Source organism: Genypterus blacodes, unplaced genomic scaffold (assembly GCF_046128005.1).
Source record: "Genypterus blacodes isolate CSIRO-AG114 ecotype Tasmania unplaced genomic scaffold, CSIRO-AGI_Gbla_v1 ptg000053l_1, whole genome shotgun sequence".
NCBI classification, from domain to species: Eukaryota; Metazoa; Chordata; class Actinopteri; order Ophidiiformes; family Ophidiidae; genus Genypterus; species Genypterus blacodes.
Genome location: NW_027466865.1, coordinates 3422033 through 3448698, shown reverse-complemented (window position 1 = coordinate 3448698; position 26666 = coordinate 3422033). Strand labels below are relative to the sequence as shown.

At 38.6% G+C, this 26666-nt stretch overlaps 1 protein-coding gene across 3 annotated transcripts in view; it reads right to left on the bottom strand.

Annotated features, from left to right (window-relative positions):
* Nucleotides 1-25770: 25770 nt before the first annotated feature.
* The window catches only part of ksr2 (kinase suppressor of ras 2), a 64617-nt gene continuing 63721 nt past the window's right edge, over nt 25771-26666 (bottom strand). For all 3 annotated transcript variants that reach the window (XM_076151001.1, XM_076150999.1, XM_076151000.1), the window contains 2 exons: nt 26285-26414; nt 25771-25917 (listed from right to left, as the gene is read on the bottom strand). In XM_076151001.1, the coding sequence (XP_076007116.1) occupies nt 25771-25917; nt 26285-26414 (277 nt within the window). The remainder of the gene's footprint in view (nt 25918-26284; nt 26415-26666) is intronic.

Sequence of the window (26666 nt, the reverse complement as noted above, 5' to 3'; positions counted from 1 at the left end):
TTAACCAGATGCAGTACATATATCACTTAACACCATGTAAACATGGAATCTTAAACACATGGACCGACATCCCAAACCCATAAAAGATGACACTTTTAAATCAAATCTCCTCGTTAATCTTTTACAATTGCATCTAGTTGGGTTTAGAAGAGAGACTTAATAGCTCATTAAACTTGCTCTAATCAATATCTGATATATACGCTTAATGAACTAGCTCTGTATGAAATGACTGCTCACAGTAATGAGCTCAGATAATCTTTTCTTCCTTTTTTCTTTGCAGAGCCGTCATTCCAATATTTAACTTCATACAGCTACACATGACTGGTGAGGAATGTCAAAATTGTGGCCAAGAATTTATTTAATGTTCTGCATTGTTGAGGAGTTTGAGACCAAATCAGAGATATAAACAGAGAGTGAATGCTGATGGAAGTCTGGCTTGTTCTTGTCTTTGTGCAGCCATGGCAACTGTGCCTCAAGAGGTGGACACAGAGTCCTCTAAAGATCAACCTTTTATTCACCTTCATACTGTGTAGAACCAGAACCTCTTCAGCCACAAAAGGTAGATGTGGCAGGCAGTGCAGCAACAATTTTGCTGCTTCCTTTTTTGTCATCAAAGACCAACTTCCATACATTCTGTTCTCACTACATCCCAGTTTTGAATGTATTTTGCCACAGGTGCTTTCATTCATTGCTCTTTCCAGAAGCTGAAACATGGAGATGAGATGGTCTGTCTGCCTATAGTCTACAATCATGTCTCTACTGCTCTGCTGGGGAAAAAACTGAAATATCATCTTCACAAAAGGAAAAACTAGTGTGTTTGTATTCAACAAGTCCAGTGACTCATATCAAATTATATCAAAACATAACTTGAGATGTCAGTGTTTCAAACCCATAAAATCTACACTATTAGCACACAGTCCCACATTCATGGTTCAGTTTTTTCACACGGCAATAACTAATATTCACACACGCACGCACGCACGCACGCACGCACGCACGCACACACGCACTACTGTGACAAAGTTCTCCTTTTGTACATCAGGCACTTGCTGATTGATGGCTGATGGTATTTTGATTGATGGCTGATGGTATTTTGATTGATGGCTGATGGTATTTTCCTGGATTTAGTCAAAGTATTTGGGACTTAACACCAGTAAAGCTCCAAATACTGGCTGTACATTGATGGTCTAAGGATTCTTCAGCCTGGAGTCAACTATCATCATCTAACAGAGGGAATAAATGGATTCCTTTGAAACAACTTGGTAAGTCTCTATGTATAGTTTACAACAAAAAAACAAGTCAAAGTATTTGCACTAAACGCTATTTAAAAAGGAATCATGCATCCTGAAGAACGGATGTATGATTACTTTTTATACATAAGGCGCTGATACTGGACTGATAAAGATCAATTGAAGGTTTATTTGCAGTCAGAGAAATGTCCCAAATGTAATGTTTTTTTGGAGAAGTAATATTTATTTTTTAATCTTTATTCACAGTTAGTAAAAAATAACATCCATCAGATCAGATCAAAGTAATGGACTCACATTCTTCACCGTAAACGCAAAAGCTGGTTAAACTATGGATGTGTGTTTCGTGTGTGTAATCTATTAGTGACGTTCTCTTCGCATAACCCTGTGGTCGTAAATTCTACTTGTTGCCTGAAGCATTTAAAGGCTGCATTCTCATCCAGTCTTTTTAAACCTGTTGACTCAACTCCTTTATCAGATTTGGAATTTACACTGCAGCACTTAAGCCACTCAAGATGGGAGGTTAACATATTTACTGTATATCTGATACCCAGGTTATTCTAGCAGTCATAGCTTATTAGTCAACAACTTGGTGATTACTTAATAGGAAAATACACTGGTTAATGATCATGTTACCTTCTTCTTTATCTGCTGATGGATACTTTAAAGTTTAGAGGCTATATATATATATACTGTATTTATATTGTCACTTTATTTTACTTACAGTATTCAATTTAGTTAATTTATCACAATAAACCCCTGCACCTTTTTTTAACTATTAACTCACTTTTCAACACTTTACTCAACAGTACTCATTTAGCTAATTTATTTCATTCAGTGTGTTTTTTTTTTATTTGATTCCCGAGCTGTTGTTTTATATGCTGTTTTAAATGTTGTTTCTTGTTGTCTCCTTATGTTTTTTGTACGCACCAAGGATACACATACTCATAAAGTATACATTCATCTCTGAACCTACCTGTAAAGAAGTACCAGAAAAAAAGGTACAGTACCTTTAATAACTATACTTAATTACTTTTCACAGATGTTTAATACATACACACATTCCATGGTCATGTCATGTCAGTCACTTCCTGCTTGAATGGAACCACCTGCCGTCTCATAAAACACACACTATGAGGGTCAGTAAGCAAAGCCCCTGCTTACACTGCACACTGCCCACACGTTAGACTGATATAACGCTGCTTTTTGTGTCCTTGTTCATATCAGATACTAATGAATACAGCATATGGACGTAACCAAGTACAGATTTACACTGGGAAACAGTTGCAGAAGAAATTTCTCTTAATGTTATGATCTAACTGATTTATTCGTTGAACGTCTATTGTGGGATTGATAATGTATCATGGGATAAATTGGCCTGATTGACAAAGCTATATCTATAAAAACATATCCTTAAATCTCTCTTAAATGTTTGTTCTAAACCTCTTTCAGCGTCCGCTCAGACTTAACAGCTCACTCTGCTCAGGTGGCTTTATCAATGCTCTGCAATGTCCCAACTACTGGTCCTTTGCTCAGTCACTGTAAATCCTGTTGGCGGTGGGGATCTATCTCTCCCTGTGGACAAACCAGCTTTGAACATAATTACCATACATGTAATGGCACTTCTGGTATTATCACAGCAAGAGTACATGGATATCTGTGAATATCTCTCCATGACATAACATGCTTTGGTGGTGTATGTCTTGTCTGATCTGTGTTTTAAGTATTCAAATCCACCATTTCATCACGGTTTCTATGGTAACTTGTAATTAAAAAATGTCACAATTCTGCTTCTTGCTGAGTTCACTAAACTGAGCACAATAGATGCATCACAGATGGTTATAATTGTGTTTCCAGCTAATATTTTCACAGCTGATAGTATGTAATTTTGAGAGAGATAGTAATTGGTCAATATGAATAAAGAGAGATGTCTAACTGGAAATTAAGTGCTTAACTGAATCAGCGTAGGACTGGGTGAATGAGGCCTGATTACATGGGTGTGTTCATGCATATAATTCTGCTTCCATATTTTCAAAATATTGGAAATGTGTTGCAGATTAGATTGTACTTTTGTGAGGTGTTTAAAGTGAATGATGAAATGGAAAACATGAGTGCGTGTAATATTTTATTTAGAATCAAGTCAGAAATGGGGGAAAGAACTTGAAAAACCTGAAAATAATAAATACATAAGGTCATGTATAATCCATACAGCATGCACCTGACACTTTATTACAGTTGGAGAAAACAAAACGCATTTCAATGAAGAAGCATTTCAGTGTTATACCTGTATGACCACAGGTGACAAATACAAAGACTGACATTCTTTCGGTGACAAAAATGAGGTCATAGGAAAAATAGAAGGTCAGAGGATTGCAGTAAATATTTGAGATAAAATGGTAGGATTCACACTTTATTATAAAAGAAAAATGATGATTTTGGTTTTGGATAACAGGATAAAGGAAGCTTCAAGGTTTCACAAATGAATTTCACAATGGATGAATGGGTGAGGGGGGAAAAGATGCAGTCCATTAGAGATCAAAGTGCTGTTATGTTTTTGGTTACTTCAAAGTTAGTTTACCACAAACTGTAAAGGAACACCAAAAACTCTCTCAGCTCATACTCTAAAGGGTTAAACCAGATCCCAGTCCAACCGATACAGCAAGGTTGTTTTATTGACCTCAGAGCTATTGCACAGGGAAGACTTTTCTTGCGACAGAAGTCAGATCTTAGAAGTTAGGACAAAGGCATTTGATTAAACTGATGCAACATTTTGGCTCATCCAAGAGTTAAAGAGAAAATTATTGCAACAGCATAAATGAACATTGATACAGTTGTATGACTGTCATTTTGAGATATGTAATTGTCTCTTGGCTTGTAAATGGGAGAGCAAGCTTGACTTTATTACATTTTTTTCAATTGTACAAGGTTCATAGCTGGAGGCAGATGTACCTCACTCCCCCTGTATATGCTTATCAATGTTAAATTGCATTATGAGCCAAAGAGACTGAAACGACAGATGGCCTCTTTTATGTATATCTACTTCTCAATGACTCTCTCTGTAACTGCTGTACAGTAAAGGCAACAGTAGCTCAAAGGCTGTCACGAATGCCGTATGTTTAAATTGACAACTTAACTAATCACAAAAATAAACAAGTGAATAGGAATCTGAAAATATAGGCTGTGGATGGTAAAATCTTACAGAGAGTTTGGCGGCCTGGCGAGGTGTTAGTGAGCAAGACACTGAACCTCTAACTGCTCCTGATGTGCAGGTTGTCACCTTGCATGGTTCACGCCTGCCATCAGTGTATGAATGTGAAGTCATTGTAAAGTACTTTGGGATAAAAGTGCTATACAAGTGTAGTTATTTATGTATAGATATACATTAAGTTTTAACTGGGAGAAAATTGCAACCTGTTAAGGTCAGTGAGGGATGAACACACCTGAGGAAATGAATGCAAAATGACTTCACATTTAAATTACGCACCATAAACATGTCAATGGAGCACACATTTTGTAGAATAATTTATCATATTCATTCTTGTGTAGCAATCTTCCATATTCTGTCTATCGTTTCTAGGAAGTTTCCCTTGGTATGACTCATTAAAATTGTGGTTTGGCAACAACAAAAACTATCACATTGTTGAATCAAAACAGAACTATCAATACATCGCAGGGAACCGATACTGACTGTATCACTCTGATGGCAACATTGATGTTTAGAGGTCAGATCTTTGAGAGCAAGGTGGTGTGAGCCATTCTACATCTCATTTCCCTCTCAGGTCCTTCAGAGTAAAATTCATTGAACGCCTGAGCAGACACTGTGATATTCTCTTTCATTGGAAATCAGTCGACGTGATTAGAATTTTGGAAGGAAACATTATTCACCCCAAATCATTCTTCAGAGATCCTAACCATGAAAACAACATAGCCAAATTCATTATTTGATGAATTTGATGAGGCTGCTTTGACCTATTAAATTTTTAGAACTTAACTGCTCTAGGTGTGGAAATTGCTTTCAAGAATTCCAATGAAGCACAATAATGGGTTCCAAGGGAGTGGCGAGCTATTTCAAATTCATATTCTATAAGTTGGACGATGAGCCCAGTGGTGCTATTGATCTCTAGCAACTTTAAATGAGTTCTGCAAAAACTTCTTCTAAATGAGCGAGGATATGATGTCTGCTTTGGGTTGCGATGGTCTTTAACAATCGATTGTGGTCGCAAACAGCCATAATGGCTTCTGCATATGCCCATAAATAAGTTAGAATCTCTATGGGACTACAACAACACAAATGGTTTTGACTATGTGAACTGGCTACTGCCATTATCTGGTGAATGCCTCACATTATTGTCACATTTGAAATGAGGCTTCTTGATGGCTTGCGCATACCTCCATTTTCCAACCCTCCAACATTCTGCTACAGCCTGAGTGCTCAGTGTAACAGCCTCAAGTTTTTGATCTAAATGTAGATAATTAAGAGGCTGGCTTTTTGTTTTGTTTGCCTGTATGTTTTTCTGTGTACCCATTGGCTCCTATCCCCTTTGTAATGCCTCCAGGAATGAACGTCAGCTCTGTTCATGCCCCTGAAAGGTCAAACTTGTCATGAGCGTTGAGGCTCTTCACTGCTTTGTCTCTAATAAATCAGGAACCCTTTTGCCAAAATAAAAGTGGCCAGAGTTTGTGTGTTTTCTGCTGGAATTGTGCTGCTGCAGCTTTTTACATCTAAAGCTTGTCTTGAGTTCATGAACACAATAAACAATTGAAATCTTTCAGGCATTTCATCAGCATTAGGCAACAATTTTCTTCACAAAATCTCTCATTACCTTTGTGTTACCCTAACCCTAACCCCTTCAAAGTTGACTTAAAAGCTACGTCTGCTCACCCTTATATATTTAACAGGTCTTGTTGTCAGGTGCAACCATTAAAGGTGCCTGATCATCGGTACCAGAATCCGCCCCAAACCCCTGAAAAAGGACAATCTACCCTCAGAGGCCTCAAATGTAGGTGCATTCAGGTGGCCATCAGATGGACAACTAAGTGGCATTTGCTGTTAAACTGCTGTGACTTTTCACTTTGACACACGGTGCATACAGACAAAGACTGACAAACAGCATATCGAGTTCATGGTAACTCATGCAACTTCCAATTCTAGTTTACTGATTAACAATGTGTCTACACGGCTACCACGAAGAGTTTATGTCGTTTCATAATTTACATCTTGTAGTGACCTCAGTCTAGATCATGATGCATTCATCAGTGTAATGAGTTGCTATGTACCACCTGTGTGCATCATTTACGTGCCCACATTGGAACGTGTCATACAGGTTATTAGAGATGATTCACTCCACTCTCCAAATCACAGCCACAAATGATGGACGCTTTCAGTTCATTCTGGTTTAAAATACCATTGAGTCCATACATTTACAAAGCCCTCCTTTCACCTCTACCCCTCAAGTATAACACAGCATTCTAACATCATAATTTAACTAATGTCTTGTTATTTGGTTTGCGTAGGAAGCTGTCATAACCTGAGGTGCCGTTCAACCTACTGATTGAAGCATTGTGGTCATTATTTAAGTGAGCAAATACAAAATGTAGATGAGATTTGCTCGGAGTGAGAGATTTTTCAACTGCTTGCCAAAAGACTGATAAATACAACAATATGTTTTTGTATGTAAAATGCAGCAGCTTGTCTTAAGTCCATATCAGCCTGTCTTGCAGCCATTCCTCCTCTCTAAACGAATCAATGACACAGAGCGTCAACACTGAGCCAGAGAGAAGAAAGTGTCCACTTGTGCCAGGGAGACTCAGGGTCACAATCAATCACATGAACGAGCACAGGTTTAAATGCCACAACATTTACTATGCTGCTTTCAGTGCATCATGGGAATCTTTTTTGTACCGCCTCCTCCTGCCACCAGTTGGGTCTCCATTCAGCCAGCTGGGGCCTACAAAGGGACTCTTTACACTTTCATACACATCTGTTCAAATAAACGATTTAAGTCTCATTCAATTCCCTGAGTCCTCATAACAGAACTCCTACTGGAATGAGAAACTAAGAGACTGCTTGGCCTTTATTCATCAACTACTGAGTTTGACTAAGTTGTTTTCATTGTTAGGATCTCTGCACTGGCCTTTCACATTTGGCCAGTTTTCAAAAACTAGTCTAAAACGAGGCTCTACCATATTCATTGTGTCATTGTTCTGGATTCAGTCTTCCATATTTTTTCTTGCCACATTCATGAAGCTCCACATGTCACACTCGACATCTTATTGAAATGAGGGTGACAGAATATTCACAGATGAATGTACGTTTATGGGCATGTCTTTCAATGTTTATTAAGGCTTGGACACTTTTCAGTATTACCTTTGTATACCTTTTGGGGACTTCTGCCTCCCAACAAAATAAAAGCCATATAATTTAGGTCATTGGAAATAAAAGACACATAAGTGCAAATTGTCAAAACACTCAAAAGTAATATTGAGACCAAATTTGAAAATGATAGAAAGAAAAACGTATAAAAGCAAATGGAACTAAAATGACCTTGCTCCCATTCAGACATGAACCGGTTTGTTACATCAGATGGTTCAAGCGTCTCCTGGTTTGTAAGACATACATTCGAACAATTTCACTCCAGTTGCTGATGGAGTGAAATGCATTTTCTGATACTCACAATTGACAGAGTGCTCGATGTACTCAAGACAAATACCGCATAAATCTATCATTGAGCTTGGTACTTCATGGCTGCATTCCAATTTTAAAGCAAAGTTGAAAGGCTCTCATTACATAAACAATTACATCTCCACGTAAAAAGCAAGCTAAATTATCTCTTGGTGGACAGAAGGCAAATTCATATTTACTAATTTGAGATTGGAGTCAAGATTAAAGTCCAGATAAACAAAAGTAGATTTGTCTTTTGGTTTCTCCGATTTGCTTTTCCCCTCTGAAGGAGATGTTTGTGATCAAACAAATCTTCTGCTTTGATTGTCAATGTATTGTTGGAGATTTATTTTAAGCTGCTGATTTCTTCTGGAAGAAAGCAACATTTCATTACAGGGACGACAACTCACTGTCTTCGTCCCCATAACTGACTAAGAGTGTTTGTGTTATGGCGTAAATAAGTGATGGTGTCAGCTTTACAAACAAACAACCTTGCAAGAGCGTAAAGAATCTTTTATACACATGTTGACCCATGAATTTCTTTAATGTCTGAAATTCTGTATCTGTCATACAAATTCTAAATAATGCACTAATGAACACAAATGGACTGGTGTTACTCCTAGATATGGAAATGTATGTGATGCAATTACTTTTCAAATAAGAAATGTAACCTTTACAGTTTTGGGGAATAATGACTAGTGTGTGTTACAGTCTAGCTCAGAGTAGAACACAGGGCTAGATCAGAGGCTAGGAAGAGGACTCAAGGTGCAGACCACACAGGGAATAACAGACAGACAGACAGAATGTTACACAAACTGGATATCAAACACACAAGGAAACGAGATATGGGGAAACAAACTGGAAGAATGCAAACCAATCGCATGCAAGCCACGAGACAGAGAGGAGACTAACTACAATACCAGGCATGTAAAACATGCAAAACAAAAACAAAGAAAGAGAAAAGTTAAACTCCAGGCAGTAACCAACTTGGCTGAAAGGAGATAAAGCACAAGAGGACAAACATCTGAGGAGATAGCAAATGCGGCCAAACAAGTGAAACGAAAACAAAACAATGGAGAAGTCAGGCTAACTCAGCTGACAAACAAGGGCAACTAGAACAACCTAAATGCAGAGCAAGAAGACAAAAAGAAATCAGAAGAAAACCAGCGTAAACCGAATACAGGGAGGAAACCAGAATAGTACATAACATGGAGACAAAACCAGAAACAGAACCAGGCCAGCAAAGAATATGAATGTGAGACAGTGAAACCAGGAACAGAAGCGGAAGCAAAACCCGGAACAAAGGCAGGATGAACCGACAATAGGTGAGGGAAAGGCACAAACTATAAACACACTACTAATGACAATGGGGGAACAGGTGAGGACAATTACACAGGTGAAAATAACCAGGTAACACAAGACAGGAAACAGGGACAGGAAGTAAAGCAACAGAAAGAACAGGAAAATACTACAAAATAAAACAGAAAATGAACAGAACCAAAAATCTTTCGTCACTTCTGATAGCAGTGATGATTGTTTTTCATTAGGCTCCTGGCAACAGGGTTGTTGAGACAAACACATTGGTACGACCTTTTGACTTCCAGCATTAGCTCAGTCATGGCTGTCAATCAAATGAAGGACAGAGAGTTGTGCTGCTGAAGCCCAGATGAAGCAGCTTTCTATGGAATCCTTTCAAATGCAAACACTTCAAAACAGTATAGACATCTTTGAAGGTACCGACTGCAGTTAATATAGGCAGAGGAGTTCAACAACCTACAGCAGCACAAATGCTCACAATATTTTTTCATGCTATGGAAATCATGAAAAGAGAATCATTTGAATAATAAACTGCTTCATTATTGCAAACTGATCACCCATCAACAGAGTCGCTTGGTACGGAAGAAAGTAATAAATGCTCAACCTTTTGTGATTTCTTACTAATTGCAAATATCAATATCAAATGAGGCATGAAGGATATGTACACAAGCTGAATTATGTTTTGATCTTGGATTAGCATTCAACAGAAAAATATATTCAAGCTCCAGCCATGAGGAGAAGGAATTGTGTTATTAAACTCATTTTTCAGGATGCATCCATCCGAGCAAAACTTGAAGGGCCAAATCACAAACGGCCTGTGTTTGAAAACATAGCAAAAGAAATCGGCCACTGGAGAATGTGGCTGCAATGCAAGCCAAAAGTTTTAAGCAATTAAAGCGAAATACAAAGAAACCAAAGAGTAATGACAAAAGTGGCCCTTTTTTTAAGAAGAGCTAGGTGTTATGCTCAGTGACAAACCCAACTGTCAGCCACTGGAGCTGCTTGAATGCTCCCGTGATGCTGTCGAATACGAGGGCGAGGCTGAAACCTCAGGGGACGGGACCTGTTCCAGTGGCAGCCACTACAACGGCAATACAGGTATGTTAATTAATGTTAGCTGCCTTGCTGTTGTTTGTGGATGTCACCATCAGTTAACGCTTGGTTTTCTTAGATATTTAATACACTGACATGGTTTGACTGAAGCTTTGTGTGTGTTTGTGTAGACAGGGGAATGATGGGAGATTCCTCTCTAAGCGAGCCCTAATGTATTCATCATAGGGTGCCTGAGGATGTTGGTTGAAAACATGGCTTTTGTAAACGTATGATAAGCTATTGCGAACATTAGTGATATATCTTTATAATTCACAGTGATCCAACCTCTGAGTCACCCCCATCTGCATCTGGACAGAGCTCATCATCAACGCCTAAATCTGAGACTTGTGGAAACACCATGCCAACCACTTCTGGAGGTAAGTGACACAAATTGGGTCTGGCTTTGGTTTAATAACAGATTGACACCATCTGACTGCCATGTTGTTAGGGATGGTGGGTCGACTGTCTGCCTTTGTCCACCAGGCAGATGACATGAATTACAAGTTATATATCATGCTTGTACAGCCTGCTACCACTTTATACTCAATTGAGAGGCCAATTTATCTGTCCCACTTCATTCAGTCTGTTTTTCTTTACACTTTGCACACCATTTTTTCTTTCTACTCTCTACCCTTCACAACTAGCCCACTGGTTATTATGGTAACAGCTTTTTACAAACACTTTTGACGCATTAATGAGTTTAAGAGGTCGCCAATGCTCACACACACAACTTTCTCCCATGCAGCAGTTCATCCTCAAGCCTGACTCAACTCCCTACTTTCCACAACTTCCCCAAATGTCCTACTGTCCAGATGGTGCCACCATTAAACCACCAGGTAACCAACCAGCCTGTTTCTGATGAGGAAACTCAATAGTAATTTGAGGAGCTTGTTCAGAGAAAGCTTCAACAAATGTTCCACAATGTTCATTAGAATTAAGAATTATTACATTGACCTTAGATTACTTTGACCTGATCTTTCTCCAACCTGCACAATTAAGAAATGCTCTTATTCAATCCTGATTTTGTGACTATGCATCTGTTGGAGCTCGTAACATCAGCTCAGCCAAAGCACAATACCAAATCCATGGAGCAAACACGTTGCCTACTGATCTCTTCAAAACAACGGCGGAGCCATGCTGCAGTCCAAATGTCCAAACACAGTGGGTAACGCGACTCTATAGATGGCGGCTCACCTAGCTGATGGCAATTTTACTGCTCACCTGAGATGCCAATCAATGTAATCCAGAGGGAATTCTGTCAGCACATCAGAATATCCACACTCCATTAAATGTCCAGGCACTAAGCATCATCAGTTCATCAAAAGAGCTAAAAAGATCTATTTTTAATTGAGGAAGCCTTGAGAAGTGAACCTCCCAGATTGATCGGAAGTCCCAGTCTGGCCCTGGCAGCAGGTGTCTGTAGTCATAGTTGATTGTAAGAGAGGCAAATGACCTCAGACTGGGGATGAGGTGTGTAGACGGAGGACCTGACAAATACCGGGTTGATCTTCACACTGTAGGCAAAGTATGCAGTCAAATTTTTGTTGATTTTGTGTGTTTTTTTAATTTCTTTGCATAGTTGTTGTCTTGTTGTCTTATGTCTTATATATTGATTGCAACATATAAGACATAAGCTGCAATCAACATATAACACACGGTGCATACAGACAAAGACTGACAAACAGCATATCGAGTTCATGGTAACTCATGCAACTTCCAATTCTAGTTTACTGATTAACAATGAGTCTACACGGCCACGAAAGGTTTATGTAGTTTCATAATTTACATCTTTTAGTGACCTCAGACTGGGGATGAGGTGTGTAGACGGAGGACCTGACAAATACCGGGTTGATCTTCACACTGTAGGCAAAGTATGCAGTCAAATTTTTGTTGATTTCGTGTGTTTTTTAATTTCTTTGCATAGTTGTTGTCTTGTTGTCTTATGTCTTATATGTTGATTGCACCAATAACCACAAAAAATAATTCCTTTTAAGTGTAAACGCAATTGGCAATAAAAGCTATTCTGATTCTGAAAAAAATTGCAATTTCGCTCTAATACCTAGTGAAAGTTCATGTTCAGAATAATGAAGAATAAGGCATTTTCTCTCAATCAATCAGCGGGATGTGGTTATAAGAGTAAAGGAGCAGGTTATCAAGGTCAGGGAACAGGTTAAGGGACAAGTCAAGAAACAATCATCACAATCTTGTTATTCCAATTTCATGACTGTTGGAGTTAGTTAACAAGTTACCTTTGACTTGCACATTGTGGTTACTGTCTAATTAATTCGTGAGACCTAGCACTTGTAGAACTCATCTCTGGCAGTAAAACAGGCAGCATCATGAATGGTATGTTGAGGCTCAGTAATAGTTAGGCTGTTTACCATTCTTCAATATCCTGAAGAGGTTTATGAAATATTTGGCCTTCAGCACTAAGGTGGACATGTTTAGCTTCTGTTTTATGTTTTTCGACACAAAAACACATTATGGGATCTTCTACAGCATTATACAAGTTCACACAAAAGTCAGATCCAATAGAATGTAACTGCATTACACAGACCATAATCTTCACAAGCGGCGTGAACATTTCACTTAAAGTTTTTTATTGACAATTTTTTTCTTTTTCTTCCAGACAGTAAAGAACAAAACCAAATGTTGCACAAAAAACACGATCTTTATAACAAGGGCTGCAAATTGTAATTCAATGACATTCAGTTCAGTTGAACAGCAGAAACCAAATCATATTTTCGTGAAGGGTAGAAAACTTTATAAATTTTACTGTACAAATTATACAAATGAAGATCCATTACAAGCTTCAATGACAGATGTACTCTTTCAAGGAAATTGATTTTTAGAAAGAGTAAGGACAGCATCATGTGTTGGAATGATGATGAAGATGATGATGGTAATGGTGGTGTAATTTGTCAAAATTAAAATGGGGAAGTTTAAGGTGAATAATCATGACGTTGTATCATGAGTGTGCTGGAGCAAATCAGGCATGAGATTTATCAGAAATCCACCTTTTGACCTTTCCAAAGAAAACTTAAAGTAAGAAGCCCTTTCGGCGCTCTTCGCCCTTTTTAACAGTCAAACTCTGGACATTCTTCTGCCACAATAAATACTCATAAACCTTTTGTGACCTGGGGTTTACAGTTAATTCAGGTGCTGTATCTTTAATATTTGTTTAATACATCTGTGTAATGTGCTTTTAAAGAAAATAGAATGTGAGTGAGTTACCAATCTCAAGGATTATATATGAAAATGACTCACTTTGCTGCTTGACACGATTGTGGCGTATCATTTAATGAACCATGAACAATTTTTTAACAGAAAATAATACTACGAATGTGTCCACTCATTGGTACGCACTCATTTGCATCGCATTTCTTATGGCACGTCGCTTACCCACTTTGCAACTCAATACTTCAGTCACCTGAAGTATTTTATCGAGTTGGGGGAATCAGGTAACCAGGAGAGCTGAGAGCTCTCCTGTGTATGTGTTGCCACTCTTGCAGGTGTGTGACTTAACCTATCACACTATGTCTGCACGAGTTGCAGAAGTTATGAGGTCTCAAATCTTGATCACTCCCAGAATAACCTCTTTTATATTGAGGTCATCAGCCTATACACAACCAACCTCTGCCCCATGATTCATTTTGCAGCGCTTGTATTCTCTAAGTTTCTCAAACTGCATGTACACTATGATCCAATAAATCTCTCATTAGTATGTGTGTCTACATTTTATTTCCTCTGAGAAAAAGCTAAATTGCATTCATCATGCTGGATGATATCACCGTGGATATTTTAACATTTTCATGAGGGTCCCTTTTTTGTACATTCACTCTCTGGGAAAAGATTAATTTACCAGTCCAGGCAAGTTAGTAGACTATGTAATATAATCAATTTATTTGAGGTATTCTCATTGGGAGGTCTGATTCCCTACGCCAGCATTTTTAGTACTGTTAATTTTCTCTTATATACAAAATTTGGGCAAGTCAAAAAGAAGCAAAGATTTCAGTTCACATGAACAACTGTCTGATAAAAGGACTTTCAATGTGCACAGATACAATATGCGGTTATGTCTTGTAGCAGTTGAGAGTGTTATTAATGATGTAGAGCCCATGACATCATCTCACATTCTGGGATCAATGAAGAAAATAAGAAACACTTTTAATAGCCTTGAACAAGGCACCCATCCTCCCACCTGCACACCGATAGCTGCTGTCTGGTCACGATTGTGGCAAAGTCTATGGCTTTGCCAGGCTGACCGTTTCACCTAAGATGAATATTGATGTGCAATTAATTTGCAATTGCAGTTTATGGTTGTTAGTGACATTTAGGGCCAGAGGGTAAAAGCAGTGGGCCTTTAAAAAAAACTAAATCTAAGTTTAAAGTATAGTCCTTTTTATGCTGCTCCATACCTGCAGGTCGAGGCCTTAACATCTGTAGAGCGAGGAGTTTGCAATGACTACACTTTATTTTAGAGTAGAAAGAAGGGAATGAAGACAAATAAAATGGTATGATCTTCCTTTAAAGACTCGGAAGCTTAATTGGGAATTTCCAATAGCAAAAATCAATGAATAGAACCAAAACAAGTCAAGCGGCTGGCCCCTCCTTAGTGATGCAACCAGCAATGTGATTTTTGAACCAATTAAAGCCAGCTAACAGAAGATTGGGGACCCCAAATTGTGCTTGAATCACTAAATCTTGAGTGTTGTAAGACATGTTGTTCCAGGGTTCATTTACATTAGGACATTGTTTATTCAGATCCATTTCAGAAAAATGGCCACAGAATGCATTGAGACTGAAATGCAACCCGATCTGCCAGAACACACACAGATGTTTGTCATTATTTGATCTGATCTCACTTACAGCTAACCAAGTGTGAATTAGGACAGATCACCCACAAGCTTAAAACGTTACCTCGCCGCCTCCAGCTTGCTCTGGTTAAGTTATTTTGAATGGGGGATGCAACTTGTGACATTTGTATTCTTGCAACTGGAACTGAGACAGCCACAGCCTGTGCAAAACACTTATTGGTTATTTAGAAAAAAGCATAATGCAGACAAAATGATGATGTCAATGATCCAAGACCCAACATCAAATGTCCTAACATGTTGTTATAGAGAGATCATATTCTAATGCAAGAGGCTTTAGAGGAGTGAAGCTGCAGGGAGGTCAGATTGGATGGATGAAAATGTTTTACTGAGTCTTATCTTGGAAGCATTCGTAATTGAATCACAACCACAATCTTTCCTCAACCTTAAGCAAGTGGTTTTGGTTTGACCTTGGTCTAACCATGTTACAGGAATCATGCCTGTTATTTTTAATCAAATATTGTCTTATTTAGTTATTCATTTTTGTATACATATTTATTTTTCTCATTGGAAGGACCTGTGAGCACTCAGTTAATTATTTTTGCTGCACTTTGATTGGGCGATTGAAGGTTTTGAAATCGTTTGATTGATTGATCATTGATGTTTAGCTATGAAACTGAGCCCTTAGTTGGATATGAACATTATTCACTGGGCAGCTTGTAGATCAGAAAGTGTGTGCAGTGGCTTGACTGTGTTGCAGGGCATTGTTGAAAAAAGGCATTGTTCAACTTTCACACTTTAGCTAAATAGATAAGTGTTCTGTGTGTTCTGTTCTGATGGAATATTGTTGATTCGTTTTAGTTTCTTGGGGGGAGGGTGGCTACAGGCACAAAAGTTAAATGAAAGGTGTTGTTTGGTAAAAATGAATGCAGTGATGTGACACATATGCATAAATTGGTGAGGTTGGTCTCATAAAGACGCACAGTTGTCAAACACAATGACATCAAATCACATGATAAACAAACTGGTTTCTTCAATATAGCTTGAGGCCTTTGAAAACTCCGTGTTGTCTGATGAACTGTCGTGACAATGTCCCCAGGAGCTACGGCACGAGAAATATGTCAGTTGCACATTTTACCGCAATGGTATTCAAAAACAAAATGAGGTGTAGCGTGACATGAGTGATGCAGTAAGCATGTCATTGCTGAATGTTGGTCAACAGTAAAACTGTCGAGGGTGTGTGTTTGCGGAAAGGTTTCAGGCATAGAGTGGAGAAAGGCCTCTCTGTTTGAAAGCTTGCGGTGCGCTTTGTCACCCACTCTGGTAAAGCAGGACAATCTTAACCGCTAAAGGGTCCAATCAGGCATTAGTATTTTAGAGCTGAGGATTGTTTGTGTGTGTGTGTGTGTGTGTGTGTGTGTGTGTGTGTGTGTGTGTGTGTGTGTGTGTGTGTGTGTGTGTGTGTGTGTGTGTGTGTGAGGGGGGAGGGTGTGTATGTGTGGGTGGGAAGGGGTTGTGAAGGCAGGGTGGGGCAGGCGGCGGTGGGAGAGCGGTGGAGCAGATGCGAGCAGAGCTGAGGACGAGCTTCACGCAAAGACACAGTCCCATCGGTGCGTTGTTACAGCCTGGAGCAGGAAGGGGAGGGAAGGAAAACAGAAACAACATTAAAAATAAAGCCGTCTTAGCACACAGCCCTGCAGGACACCACACTGTTAACAAGCCATGTTCAGACAGAACAGTCAGCCAAAATGCAAAACACACAGAAGGGCATATTTTCAGATTCAAAACACATCCTTAAAAGAGATTCTAAGATATTGGATTTCCTGAAAGTGGGCACAGTTGTCCACTCGAGCACCTGGAATAAACTAGGTTTTAATCGCGCTTATGCTTGTGCACAATGTCCAAGTGATGTTGCTAATATACTGGAGGACAGAAATACTGAACTGTACCAGGATCAAACAAATTTAACACCTTTAAAAATCAAGGCAAAGGAAACAATGGCAGCAAATGTACACATGGCCATTTCAAAGATTCTTGCTCTGCTCGATCCGCTCAGTCCTCTAAACATGGGCAAAATTGACTATTGCCCTCATACTTTTTGCAGGTATTGCGTGTTGTGAATGGTCAGGATTCATTCTGGAAGACTCTTACTACCATGGCAAAGCAGCCATAATGCATGTATGTATAATTGACATCCAGTGTATGCTTTATAACTGCCAATTTTGGTCTACATAGCTGTGACTTAATAGCTGCCAATTTTGGTCTACATAGCTGTGACTCAGTAGGGTTTTAAGAAATCAGAGGCTTCAGAGTGATCCTGGTGAAGTGAGATACATTATCAATACATTATTAGTGAGAGGAGTTCGGAATCAGCAGGTAGAGTTGAACAGTGCCTAATCTTGGTGTGGATGAAAGATGTGTGCGATTAAAGAACAAGTCCCTTAGGACATAGGACATTGATAGTAATATTCATGGATTTCACCTTAATTACTTAAAATGTGTTATATGTACTAGATTACCGGTAGATTAATCAGGTGTGTTTAATCAATTTAACCAAGATCTGATTGATTGATTATTGCTGCTGGATGAAAAATGTATAACTTATAATTGAAGTTAATAAGTGGTAATAGGTATAGAGTGAAGCACAGTTAGTGGAGGCAGTGGCTCAGTAGGTGGTGCTTCCGCTTGGGAACCGGAAGATCGCCGGTTCGAGCCCCTGCCGAGGTGCCCCTGAGCAAGGCACCGAACCCTCAATTGCTCCCCCCTCTGCGAAGGGTGGTAATGTAATGTAAGTCGCTCTGGATAAAAGCGTCTTCAGAGTGATCCTGCACATGCAGTCAGTAAGCACAATGTTTGGAAATCACCTGACAAGTATGAGAACAAGAGCTAGACTTGGTTCCTTATGGAAATGCCATTGTGACTGCATTAGATTTATTGCTGGGTTTGAGCCTGTGAAAAAACAGAGGCCTACAAGATTTTACTGCAACAATCCAAACTGTTGAAGTGGTTATTACAAGCTGAGCTGGAGATGAGTGTGAACAGATTAGTGTGTTGTGCACCGCAAGTGATGAGAGAAAAATTCCAGGCATTCATGCTGGAGAGAAAATGTAGCCTTAGCATGAACACACCTGAGTGATTGCCTAACAGTGTCAAAATGACAAATGATGGTGCTGTCCTCTCACACACACACACACACACACACACACACACACACACACACACAAACACAGATCCCTGAGTCCGCCTTAAAGAACAGATTGGATTTGCCTTCTGTCTGAACATCACCATAGGAGAATAACGTGCAGCATACGCCTGCAGTGCTAACACAATACATACACAAGGCAACAAATGACCCCAATAAATAATATCCACACGATCAGATTACTTGTTGGCATAGGGAAAATTCCATTGAAAAGCCTTTGTGATCTCTCATCCTGTGTGACACACACTTGAATACAGCACTGCACCCAGGAAAGCTACAAAGCATCTTAGCTGGTCTGAGTGGCACTGTCATTGCACATTATCTACCAGATGGGCCAGCACAGGGCCTGCTGGAGGGGAAGACGGGATCACATCCTACCATCCTCTTGGATTATGTAAGATTTATTTTGGGATGTACAGTTTAAACCAGTGTGGGTTTGCCAAGTGGCTGTCAGACAGTCAAACACTCTCAGGCTCTCGCGTTTGATGGGAAATCAAACAAATGGGACAATATCAATACCAAAAACCTCTGTCTAAATTTTCAGAAAGACTGATTAGATGTTGTTTATGGAATAATAATCTGTCTAATTTGATAACACAAGACAACTACTTTGGTTTGTTGAGTGAAGCAGCCCAACATACATCAGCATTCATCCTCTGCAGGGGGCTGGAGCATGTCACAGCTTCGTCTACAACGCAGGTTTTAGTGTAGAATTCCAATTTTCGGGACAATGGTCTTATTTAAATGAGGCATATCTGATTTGTGTGGGTTTATTTTTGCCTGTGATTTTAGCCTGAATTGTTTCTTCACCACACAGGTTCATGAGACTTGAAACCTCTGCATTGTTCTACCAAAAGTCACATGTTTTCTGATTTTTTTCCCTGCACTAAGCAGTATCCATTTCTTCAACAACAAACTTCCAAGTGTCAATCAGAGGGACCGTTTCTGTGTTTCTCACATGATCTATGTTTTGATTTCAACATTTTAGCTATGGACAGTTTTAAAGAATGTTGTGTTATTGGAGAAAGCAAACTTTATGGCGTCATGTAGTTTGTGTATATAAGATGCAGGTCTCTAGGCTTTGCGAAACACACGCCGAGAACAAATTCCCCCCCCCAACACACACACACACACGCACACGCACACACACTCATCATGTCTTGTGCAACACATCATAACAATGCATGCAAACTGATCTCTTCCTGGAGTCAAATAGGAATTGTTCCAACTTCAAGTTCAAGGAAGTTGATTCTAAAAGTCATTTTTTTATGTTTAGTGCTGCAACTTCTGGTGCTGTTGTCAGAATCCAGGTTTATTTCTGTTCCACCAGCTTTCACTGCACAATTATACTTTTTTCCTTTCATTGATTTTGGATGGAACCCAAAATGACTATTTTTGTTCTTTTGTGTTTTCTTTCTTTTGTGTTTTCTTTCTTTTGTGTTTTCTTTTCTTTCTTTCTTTCTTTCTTTCTTTCTTTCTTTCTTTCTTTCTTTCTTTCTTTCTCATGAGGCAGAACCAGTTTAGAGCACTTCTTTAATAACCTTTTCCGGTGCAGACATAAACCAGATCTATCGATCTCATGCGACTTAGTACAGTAAAATGTCAAGATCTAATTTAGGGTCGGTTTGCTCCTGCAAAGATTAAATGAAATGTGCCTAATTTCATTTGACTTCAAACCAATAGTTTTTATTTTTGATGATTTTATCAATTTCTTAAAGAATTGTGGACAGAAACTACAAATTCATGCCAAATAAGCTTTAGCCTGACTGAGATTGAATGATGTGGATGTTACAGCTGAGCAGCAGAGGCCGGATGTTGGAGGTGGAGGTAGAGATGGAGGACTGCCTATGCTGAGGGCCAAAACTCTCATCTAACTGCTTATCCATCTATCCATTTTCCTGCTCACTGCCCTCACACACTCCTCAACTACTGAGTCAAAGGACCCACATTGCACGCACACACCCACATACACATCTATATGCACACACTGTATACTTACAGTAGAGATTGCTCACAGAGGAGATGAGATAGAAGTACAGCAGATCTCTGTGGGTTGTTGTACTGCTTAAACACATGCGCACATTCACTAATATCACTCTGGATTCATGGGATGGGTTTAAGCTTGGCTGATTGTATTTTTCTGAAGTTGTACTTGACTTCTCTACTCATTTGGTAATGAGCATTGTCCTATAACTTTTACTTTTTACTTTTTTATCAATTTTTAAAATTAAAAATTAAAGAATGTTTTACTCATTTATTGTTTCTGCTGATAATTCAACCATCAGTTTCAAGTCCACTCCTACCCTTTCCTATAATTGAAGGGCCCCCATATGTATTACATCTTGTCAAGATTAAAATGTTTGAGCAGGATATGCTTGACTACAAAGCTTATTTTCTTTATAGATAAAAACTCAAGATCCCTTATCAACAACAACATATCATCTGCAAATGAGGGGAGCTTTGACTCTTCGCCCCCTTCTTGCGTGTTTTCTCACCACAATTTCAAAAATAGACATAATGCTTCCAATTCTATTACAAATAATAACAGTGAAATGGGACATGCCTGTTGGGTCGGCTCATTCCATTAGTTTTGTATACAAGATATACAAAACCACTGCATAACTACCATAGCACTGGAGTGGAAAATGGATTTTCTCACAGACGACTACGTTCAGCGGCTTTTCTGCAAAGAACTGAGGTTTCTGTCCATACTGATAAATGAGTGTGTATTGCTATACTAACATTTGAATACCGCATTATTTTAAAGATAAAACACTCGTTGTTTTATGAGCAGACGCCTACAACTCAGTTTTGCTGTGGATAATGTTAAGTATATGTAAAAAAAAAAAACAAGTAATGGACTTATTTGAGTTGTGGTTCTCAAATTTTATTGTCCAATTCATTTGTAGATTTAATGTCAGATTAAGGTTAAAAAATATATATTACTACTTTTCAGAAATGAAACAAATTCTGGACTTGAACTCAAATGTTAACAAACCCTGAAAGTGTTCTACTGAAGCGAAAAAAATCCTATATAAAAATCCTTTTATATACTTTTAAAAAACATCTACTGTACACAGTTATGGCAATCCAGATTAGGACAACCCATTGCAAATGTGTGCAGAAAACATTGCAATTTGAATGCAATTTGACCTGACAGACCGTGTGCAGATGTGGTATGACTCATGCTGTGATCAGATCTCAGTTACAACTAACGCAGTGTAAGTGCAGTTAATACAGCCGGGACACGTTCATGAGAAAAAATCCAATCATAGTTGAGAACATCAGCCCACCTGTTCTTCACATCCTACCATCCTACCTGCACCTGGAATGTAGACTGTGACGGCTGACGCAAATAACTCAGCAAACATAGACCATCAAACTACCTGAGAACCGGCCTGAGATCTGATCACAATGCAGGAAGAATCCAGGTAATGAGAACTTAAGATCTTTGTGGTTCCTAACATTTGAAACCATATCAGTAAACCTACACATAAATACATTTTTGTATAAAGAAGACCTGAAAGGGAGAGTCAGTACTGGTCTGAAATAGACCTGAGGCTACTGAGACCTGCTGTCAACCTGAACACACCTGATGATCCATTTGGTTCATCCTTCATGTAATGCTTTTCTTGCAACTAGTTTTTTCACATGAACAAATAACTCCCCTGCAATCTAATTCACACTCCCTGCAAATTTTCTCTCGCTGTAATTATGACTTCCCTCCACTTGGATGGTGGACATACTACCCACACACAGACCTCAGAGCTACTGCGATGGTATAGGACCTTTCACGACCCAATTAAAATGAACATAATTTTGCCCCAACTTCTTTGATTAATGGCTGATATAAGACTATATGTATATTGTGCAGAGACATGTAAAAGTAAAGAGTAAAATATGGATAAGGGTAGGATAAAAAATGACGAAAAAGAAACAGAAAACATTCAAAATGAAAACAGCTTTTATTGTCATACACTTTGTAAAGGATGAGTGCAAATAAAGAGCTTGTGATCAAAATCTACCCATCGCTAAGCCATGGACCATAAGGCATCATTAAATACAAGCTTTTTGGAGCTATAATCTACAATACAAGACGGAATCAGAAAAAAGAAACAACACAGCATCAATGCTTATGCAATTAGAAGGAAAATGGAGAAAAATAAACTGACAGAAATTAAAATAAACAACAAAACCACAACACAATTTGTACATTTAAAAGAAAGAAGTAACAAATTCACAAGGAATATTTATATAACGGCAAGTGATGATAGAACATAATCTACAATCTGTTATGTACACTTGGCACTAATGTTAGATGTGATTGTTGTCCAGTCAGGTTTTTTTCCAGCATGTGCACAGTTTGTAACTCCTTTTTTTAATGCAGGACTATTGTTTATAATCTACAAATAAACTGAAATAATCAGCCTCTCAAACAAAGCTGTGGAAAATTCTGGCAAAGCCTGATGTAGAGCTTCATCAGGGATGAAGATCATACCGCTTTATGGACAACAGTTCATAGTAAAATGCTCACATACGTTTTTTATATAGTGTTGAAGGATAACTTTTTTCATAACAAGAATCAATCTGTGATAGTCCATCTCATGCATTGAAAGTTGTAAACAGTACAAATATAAATGATCCACTTACAATATTTGAATCCCAGCAATTCCAAAATAGGCAGACTCTTAAAACAGCAGCAGATTGTTTGTATGCATTTTCCAACACACAAATGTGTTTATAATGAGGTGGAAAATGGCTATTTATAATGATTAGATTGTCTGTCCAGACGTGGCAAGAGAGAGTGAAAAGCAGTATACAGCACTAATGACGTCACACCTTCCAGGCATATTTTCTGTTGACTCTAAACTTACATTTTAAATATGTTTCTATACTCTATATATGAAATTGAAAAATGATCTTCGGCATCCTGATATGTCTCTTCTGATATGTTAAAGGGAAATTATTCAGGTGTTCATTTTAATCAATCAATTCAATCAATTTTAATAATTTGAGAAGTCAATAATTCACACTTTAAGTTTGCGTCACTGTAATATTCACGTATGTGGATTTGATGTTCTCCACAAATGCCTTTTTAGCAGTGTAAGAGTGAATAATAGCTCAGTTAAGACCAAGCCAGCACAGAGGTCAAAAACTGCAAGATGAAGAAAGACAAACTCTGCAAAAGTATGACCCATTGTTGAAATGCATGTGGTAGAGACAGATGACAAACCAACATGACATGGCTCAGTGACGAGTGCACTGTGACATAGTGTCTCTAGAACTCAACTAGGATAGAGCAGTTTAAACGATAATCCCTTATTTGGTGTTTTGATGATGATGGTGCAGTTTTTTATCTAACATGCTCCTAAATGTCTCAGAGTTCAACTGGGTTCAGATCTGGTAACAGAAGGCCATAGCATGTGATTTACATCATACTGGTGAAAGCATTCAGTGGCTTCTTGTGCTCTGTGGATGGGGACATTAGGATCCTGGAGGAGTTTCAGTTTTTGCACCTCCATAATCAAATGCGTACATCTGATAGTACTAACTCCAATACATCTGACTTATACATTCCTGCTAGTTTCTATGTTCCACAGTTTGAAATGTGCCTGGATTTAGTGATCCTCAAAAAAAGGAATTTTTGGTTACACATTTGATAAGGTCAGATAAGGTTTTAATGACGCCTCAAACTGTGAGCAATGTTCTATAATAATCTGAAAAGACTTCTCACCTATGTTGGTGTTTTGTTTGGGGTCATGGAGTTGTGAATGTGCTATTTCTTTAAGCATGTAACAGTCATGTCATTACAGAGCTTCATCCAGATCAGCTCTGCCTATCAGAAACATGTTGATAAACTATTTAAGACACTGTACAAAGGCTTGTATATACTATTCACAATACAAGCATGTGTTGAGTTCTCCCTGGCCCTCACACTGGCCCTCGCTTCCAGAAAAAATGTGCATCGAGTTGGCATGAAATCGGTGTGAAATAGTTCAACTGCACAGATTCTTTTCTCACCTGTCACACCACAGGGATCAAGTAACCAGGAAGCTTTTCTTATTTCCTACTCCAGGGTTACTGGAAACTCTCTACTGGCTCAGCAGTGTCTGGGTGCAGCTCCCAACAACTTTGCACTGAATTTGTTTCTAGTAGTTTTTTTTTTTACACATAAAAACAAAAAGATATTACTTTATCAGAACTTGGATAACTCAGGACATAGAGCAGTGCAGAGGAAAATGACGAATGATGAAACACAACTAATGACGCTCACAGCAATCAAAGTGTCTCTGACAGACATAGCAATGAGTGATATGGCACAATTGATTCTACTCTGGGACACTGAACAACATACTGTGGTCCAGACAATACAGTTTTTGTTGGTGTCACACTGGAAATAGACTGATCCCTAAGGACATGGAATTGTCCCCTCAAAGGTCAGCTGTGTGTATGTTGTGTGGAAATGGCACGGCTGTCACAGTTTAGACGTCACTGGGTCGAATTTCCATAATCTTAGTGTAGGAACCAGTTATTTTAAATCAAAGCTTTTGGTGCAAAAGTGCCCAATAATAGACAATATGACTTTTAAATAAAAATAATTTGTAATGACTGCATTGACTGTCCAGCTTTATACAGCTATTTGTTTTGAATTATACATTTATCTCTGGGAGAGGGTTTTTTGGGGCTCTCAGCATTTCAAAGTCAAAACCTGTCAAATGTCACACTAACGATATGATCGCAGGCAATAATCAGAGAAGAGTCTCCCACCGGGCCCTACACACCTCCCTACACAACAGGGACAATGACTTCTGCACATTCAAATGGTACAGTGAATTTAAGAAAATGTTATAACATAAAATCAAGCTTTTGAGACAATGAATTTATAAAAACACGTACACGACAGACCACAAGGTAACACTGACAGAATGGCCCACACAGTTGACAGACATAAGGAATGGAAAGACAATGTCATGAAAATATACACAGTATGATTTGCAACGTTTACATTCATTCGGAATAACAAAACAAGCAAAAAAAAGAAGAAAAATTCTAATATTTGTTCTCAACCATGTGTTTTTTGTAAGTTCCGGTTGAAGCGATCACCAAAATTCGAGATGCAAGTAAATTCCATCCAGGGACAAAATGCCAAAAATTTACTATTTCGAAAAGAACAGATTGACTGTAAAAGTGAACATAAATAAAAGATGTCCTGTATGGTTTAAAAACCAAAGAGAAAATGAGTCCCGATTGCTTCAGGAAGCTGGACAGTCTACACACACATGCCAACATTCCATGAAAATACACACAGGGCATGGACATGGGCAGTTTTCATCACTGGGCTGGCTTTTGGATTCAGTGCATTCTTAAGAAGGTGGGTAACTATTGTATTATGGAGGCGTTTATACTGGCTGATTGTTTGCTGTTTGTGTCTTGAACTCATTTGACATACTCAGCTGACTTCCAGAAGTGCCCAGGGTGGGAAAGGCGACGGTTCCGTTTTGGCAACTTTTCCAGTAAATCTACCAGCTTGGAGAAGCTGGGTCTCTCCTCCTGCTTATAAGCCCAACAGAGGAGCAGAATGTCCTGAAATACAGAGATAGATATAAAACAATCTCATTACGTGTTTCAAGCTTAAATTAAACTTAAGTTTGAATATGTATGAGAGAAGTGATCCATGCAACGACAGAGGAATGGCTGTTTTCCCCTCGCTAAGATTTGTACTTTAAAGCCACTGTATCAGTTTCATCTTGAATAAAAAACCCAACAGATCTTTCTATAATAATAATATTAGCAATAATAATACATGTTGTAGAAAACAGTTTGAAGGCTTAAATTACTTTGTGATATCATAGATATCAGTTTCCCTGACTTTGCATAGCCATCCTTCTAAGTCTGTGAAGGAAATAAGTAGATAAAACATTTGACTTTGAAAAAAAAAAAAAAACCTTACAGAGATCTCCTTGCCCATGCCAGTTTGGGCGAGGTTGGGCTTTATCCCACTGCCGATCTGCCATATGATCACCTCTGCTGGCTGACTCTTGTAAGGCCACTCACGTGCGTGTAACTCATACCAGATGGTGCTGTAAAGAAAGAAGAGGAGCAGAGCGGGTCACTGCTTTGACTGTCTGCTCAAAGGAAGTAACACTGCCATCTTTCAAACACGGCCACACTGAGTTCAGCCTCAAAGCCATGTTACAAAATGTCATGATTTTCAAGTCCTTTACATCCAAACTAGGTCACTGATATTGTTCACGATGTATTTACGTATTTTATGGATTACAAAATTGAACTGGCATAATTCTATTATGGTATCGCTTGTTCAATCTATTTTC